Below are 5628 nucleotides of genomic sequence, written 5' to 3' on the forward strand. Positions count from 1 at the left end.
TTGGAGACTTTAACGCAACTCTCTTCCTTAATTTTCTTCTTAGATTTTTTGGGCTTAGATACCCTCACCTTTGAGTTGAGTGGCCCTCCGGAATTAACAACCTCAGAATGTGTTGAGTGGCCAACCTGTTGTGTCAAAACAATGTTTTGGCAGACATGGTTTTCCGTAACTGTGTCGTTCTTGATTTCCTTAGGGATCTGTAGAAAGGAAAAATCTTTTCAGCTTAGTCTTAGCTTAGTCTTTAGATGATTTAACAGCTGCTTATGTGGTGAACTTCTTGTTTAAATATATGTGCATGTATACGGTGAGGTTACTCTAGGGTGCAGATGTCAGTCACAAAGACTTACTTAGTCAGAGCTTTATTTTCATGCTTGTCCAGATACTTACTTTACATAACCGAGGTGGGAGGGGCTATATTAGTTAGATAGATTGATAGTGCATTGATATCCAATAGCCATTCAAAATGTAGATTTGGATCACTGTCTGGATGATCAACATTTATGAACTCCACACAAAAGATATTTCAGAAAATATGTGTGTGTCATAGATTTCTCAGAGTATTGTTGACTGTTTTTTCATTCAGTGACACTCACAAATAATCTCGCCCCATATTTAATTTGATCATTTTATCAACTTGACCCATTGACCCATTCGCAAAGTACCAAATGATATTATATAGTTTAATTAAGACCCTACACTTCCTTGTACCTCATCTGCTGTTGCAGTCTTGAAGGCTTCCTCAGTGCTGGTCTCCATGGTGTTTTCTTCTTGATGAGGAGATGAAGAGGAAGATTCTCCTAAAACACAAACACATGCAATCAGCTCTTTCTGTAAAACACAACCAAATGAAGACATTATATTTTTACTGTCCAATACTGTCCAATACATGTTATTTCATTCATTCAAGCCACCTGTTAGGTCTATGAGGAGAGTGTATATATAAGTTTACTCACTTTTCCTGTACACAATCATGTATGCGGTCTTTGACCTGCAGAAATTGAAGTGGCAACTTTACAGACAATGAATAAGCAGAACATTACTGCCTAATGCACTGACATAACTCAATTGTGTTTCTATGTATAATTGTATAATTGCACTACCTTTTCAGGAAGTCTTTGTCTGTTACCTGTAGAGAAAAAACATTATTCAGTTTGACTGTTTCTCTACTTCTTAGAAAATAAACTTATATTCTTTAATTTATGTCTGTCTTAAAAGGTCACACACACTCCTTCACAACTGTAACATATGCATTAGTTATCCTAGTCCCAAATCCATGAATAGAAAAAGAAAGTGATACAAACCTTTATCACATGAGAATCATTAAAGCAATACCAGTCTTTATTTTCAGGAGACTGAATGTAGGCATCATAGTGTCCACCTCCATACACACCACTATGGTTGATGACACCATACAGATCATATGTGCAACTCTAGGTGGAACATACAAGCATGATGAGGTTGTGCTTCTGTAGACAAACTTAGACAAACTTAACACCAATATAAATGGTTCAAATCCCATGTAGCACAAATCTTCATTGCTCTGTAGGTTTGCAAGGATGAAGGTGTCTACTTATTTAATAAACAAAATGTTCAACATCTGTTATGTAATCAATTCTATTGTAATACCTTGAAGTGGGTAAGTGTGGAGGGTATGTCCATAGGGCAGCAGTTCTTCTGATATCCCATTGTCATGTAGTCAAAGTAAAACCGCTTGAGGTGCAGAGTCAGTATTGTGGGATACTCCTGGATGTTAAAACTCTGAGGGAAGAAAGGCATATTCATCACAGAGTCTGAACTAACAAATGCCATTTCTCACTTCATGTGAAACAGAATATAAATGGCCAGACTCTTAGCATAGCTATCGCTACATGTGCATTACAGTGCCAGAATCATTATGGTTAGGGGGTTGTGTAACCTTGGTGATAGTTGATAACAGGGCAGATTGCCTCTGGACAAAATAAATACCTGCACCTTACCTGTAATTCTTTATTACCCAAAGGTCAGCTCATTAAGATAAAAAACGCAATGACTTATCAAATTAATTTACCAACGTCTAAAGGACTTTGTGCTACATCTTCATAAAATATGAGGCAATTAAATGGACTCACAATTTCCATGTCTGTTTTCTCATCACAGTCATCGCAGTACAGCCAGTTGTCCACATCAAACCTTTTTGTTTGAAAAAAGGCTTCAAGACCGTCAACCTACAGCGACAGTACTCTCTCAGTGGTGTCCAAATGTGTGACATGTTTGAGGAACAAATTAATGAATGCAGGAGAATCATTCTTACCATGCTGAATACTACATCAAGTCCAGCATTGATGGAGATTGGAAGTGAAAGAAATTGGCTGTCTTCGTAAGATTCACCATTATGTTTCAGACACCTCAGTGTTTTTCGTAAGGTTCCTTCATAGACCTGAATACAATCACAGAAAACATCTAGAAATGCATACACTTAATAGCTAAATATAAAATATATTTTCAAGGAAACATGGTCCTACCTAACTATGTAAAAATATAAAATATTTGTTGAAGTACCTGAGAGGCATCTGGTGACACCACACTCAGGATTTTCTCGAACCACTCCACTGCATCTTGCTGTTCAAAAACTAACATCCAAATACAGTTGTCTGAACAAATGCAATATTTCTGAGATCAGCATGTTTCAGTAATGAATTTAGGGAAGCTTGAATTATACTCACCATTTTTAATTGAGAGACTTTTGGTTATTTTGACAGTAGATACACATTTGTGATCACCTTTTAGATTTTCAAATAGTTGTTGTAGTTGGTAATGGACCTCATTGTCATTTGATGTGATCTGCAACCTACAGAGTGATAAGACCAGCATGTCAACAACAGTCCTTGCAATACTGTACACTCAGCCATGAACAAGTGTCACTATCCTGTTACCTTTCTACCACCTCTCTGAATTCTTTGGTCATAAAGAGGACCTGCAAAGCTGAGTTCAGGTAGCAGGTTGCTCCTTGATTTTTCAAGCCGTTGTACACAACTTGGCAGAAATGTTTTTCAGTAGCTGTGTCGTTCTTGATTTCCTTAGGGATCTGTAGAAGGGAAAAATCTTTTCAGCTCAGTCTTAGCTTAATCTTTAGTTGATTTAACAGTTGCTTATGTGGTGACCTGCTTCAAATACATGCACATGTATACTGTAAGTTACTCCATGGTGCAAGTGTCAGTCATAAAGACGTACTTAGTCAGAGCTTTATTCTCATGCTTGTCCAGATACTAACTTTACATTACACAGGTGGGAGGGGCTATATTAGTTAGATAGATTGATAGACTGCATTGGTATCCAATAGCCAAATGTGATTTTGGATCACTGTCTGGCTGATAAAAATGTATAAACTCCACAGAAAAGATATTTCAGAAAATATGTGTGCGCCATATATTTGAAAATGTACTTAAAACGAATTTCTTTCAGTGACACACAGTTAATCTCGCACCATATTTAATTTGATCATTTTATCAACTTGACCCATTCACAAAGTATACTTGATATTATTTCCAGCAGAAAAGATATTTCAGAAAATATGTGTACGTCATAGATTTGAAAACGTACTTGTGTCTCAGAGGATGTTTGACTGTGTTTTAATTCAGTGACACTGGAGCTGGTTGCTCCTTGAGAGAGAGAGAGAGAGAGAGAGAGAGACAACTAATTACTTTCAATAAGAATGTTTTTGTGGCAAGATTTAAATCAAAATCTGTATTTGCAACTAACTATTAATTCATTGTAATAAAATGTGTCATAGTTGTACTGTCATGAAATGTACCTTCCTGGGTAATCTCCTTGGTGTCTCCATTGGATTTTGAATGAAGGAATAGATATAATGCATCTGACGTTGCATCAGTAATTCTTATCTCAGCAGAACTGAATGTGGTTTTCCATTTCTCAGGCAATGGAACTGGAAACAAACATTGGAAAATCAGGCTTCGTTTATGGTGTTGTATACGTGATCAATGAATAAGCAGTTTATATTTGTTTTAAGGATGTCATTTGGAGTACAATAGTATGTGGTGAGACATTTTGTTCATGCAACATGCACCCACAGTGTCCAGTAGGTGGCGACACTTGACAATCACCAAAGAGTTAATCACATTTTACATCTTGCTTATGTGTACATGTTTTTGACCATAGGCTGCATGCCTGAACCATAGAGTGTGAATAATAAAACATATTGTACTGTTCTGGCTCTCTTAGAGTGTATTTCCCATATCAAAGCATTGCACTTGACATAAAACGTACAGGTTTGGACATCTGGAGGCTGGACATCTGAAATGACAAAAAAAAACTATGAAATTAGGAAAAAGTATAGTAGGCCTATACAGTTAAAATAAAATACTTATAATAATTCCATGTCTATTGGTTTATATAATCCTCTGCAACCATATTTCCTCTGAGGTGTTGAGGTCACTCACCTTGCGTGTCCTTTGACAGAGCCAGTAGTTTCAAGTCCGCTTCCGAGGATGTAGACGTCTCCATTTTTGCGTTCTTTGAAAACTGAACTAATACGATACACTTTATAGTGCGTGATTTGCTTTTGAGTGATTTAAAGAACGACCATGTTTTTTTCTCTTAGAAACACTGTCTTTGTACACTATGCAAAACATAACGGCGAGTACATTTGTGCATCAACATACAACGAGTAGCCTACAATCGTCCGTATCTGCATTTAATGAAATATAACGTTCACATGACTCCGTTCAAATATCTATTATTCCGGAAGTTTACAGCTGCATTCCAGCTGGAATGAAAAAATGACAATATTAAAAAACAGTCTGATTTACAGTATGAAAATAGCCAACATGAAATAGCCACAAGTGAAGACTATCTTATAAATGTCGAATGGTTCTGTTCCAGCTCGCCACAGCCAAAGACATTGTATGGCATAAAATCGAGCAAGATAGCCTACCTAAGTAAAACTGAAACCCACTAGTCCAACTAGTTAACGCCCACATTACCGGAGTCCACCTCCCCCTCCTTGTTGATTGAGAGAATGTCAACTTTCTAAGCAGCAGGCATCGTTAGTGTCACAGATTTGAGAACGACTCGGTGTTCTCTGTTCTTGCCAAATCCCGCGTTTGATTTATGTAAGATGTGTGTTGTACGTGTTTTTTTTATTTTATTTATGTGTTTATAGGCTGTTGATATTCGCAATCATAACCCACATAATTAGAAAATAAAATGAACCTTCTTGACCTTGGGTCACATGCAGGCACTTCTGGAATTGGAACAGCACAAGTTCAGCCTCAATAATATGTGGCTATTATGACTTCAGATATTTAAACAACTAGTCTTATAGTTAGCCTTCACAAATTTGAACTATACAAAATCGTCTTTTATTAAATCATGATATTCAATTAGTGTAAAAGGTTTGTTCATCTGAAGACTGACTGCTGGAGTTTTACTTGGGCTGAGTTTAATGAAGTCTAGGTCAAGTTGCGGGAAAGGACTAGTCATATTCTGGTGAGACATTTGTGTTCTGCATGTAGGTGCAGCATTTCCTTATTGCATACCGACTGTATTATGCCAATAACATCAGCTGTCATCCTGACACCACTCTGACGAGATCATAGAGAAATTGAATTCCAGTTTCCTTGCTCCATTCAA

The 5628-nt window shown here is 37.0% G+C and overlaps 1 protein-coding gene across 1 annotated transcript; it reads right to left on the reverse strand.

Moving 5' to 3' along the window:
• Window positions 1-8: 8 nt before the first annotated feature.
• LOC122130428 (ubiquitin carboxyl-terminal hydrolase 47-like) lies at window positions 9-5169 on the reverse strand (the record flags this gene model as incomplete). The annotated part of the gene is made up of 15 exons (XM_042705162.1): window positions 4437-5169; window positions 4264-4290; window positions 3791-3922; window positions 3580-3638; window positions 2913-3064; window positions 2703-2827; window positions 2539-2609; window positions 2291-2416; window positions 2109-2204; window positions 1627-1758; window positions 1302-1430; window positions 1101-1126; window positions 954-988; window positions 709-797; window positions 9-197 (listed from the first exon to the last, which is right to left on the reverse strand). Coding segments are annotated over exons 1-15 (1452 nt in total), but the record flags the coding sequence as incomplete, so codon positions are not given.
• Between the last annotated feature and the right edge of the window lie 459 nt (window positions 5170-5628).

This window comes from Clupea harengus, unplaced genomic scaffold, assembly GCF_900700415.2.
Source record: "Clupea harengus unplaced genomic scaffold, Ch_v2.0.2, whole genome shotgun sequence".
NCBI lineage: Eukaryota > Metazoa > Chordata > Actinopteri > Clupeiformes > Clupeidae > Clupea > Clupea harengus.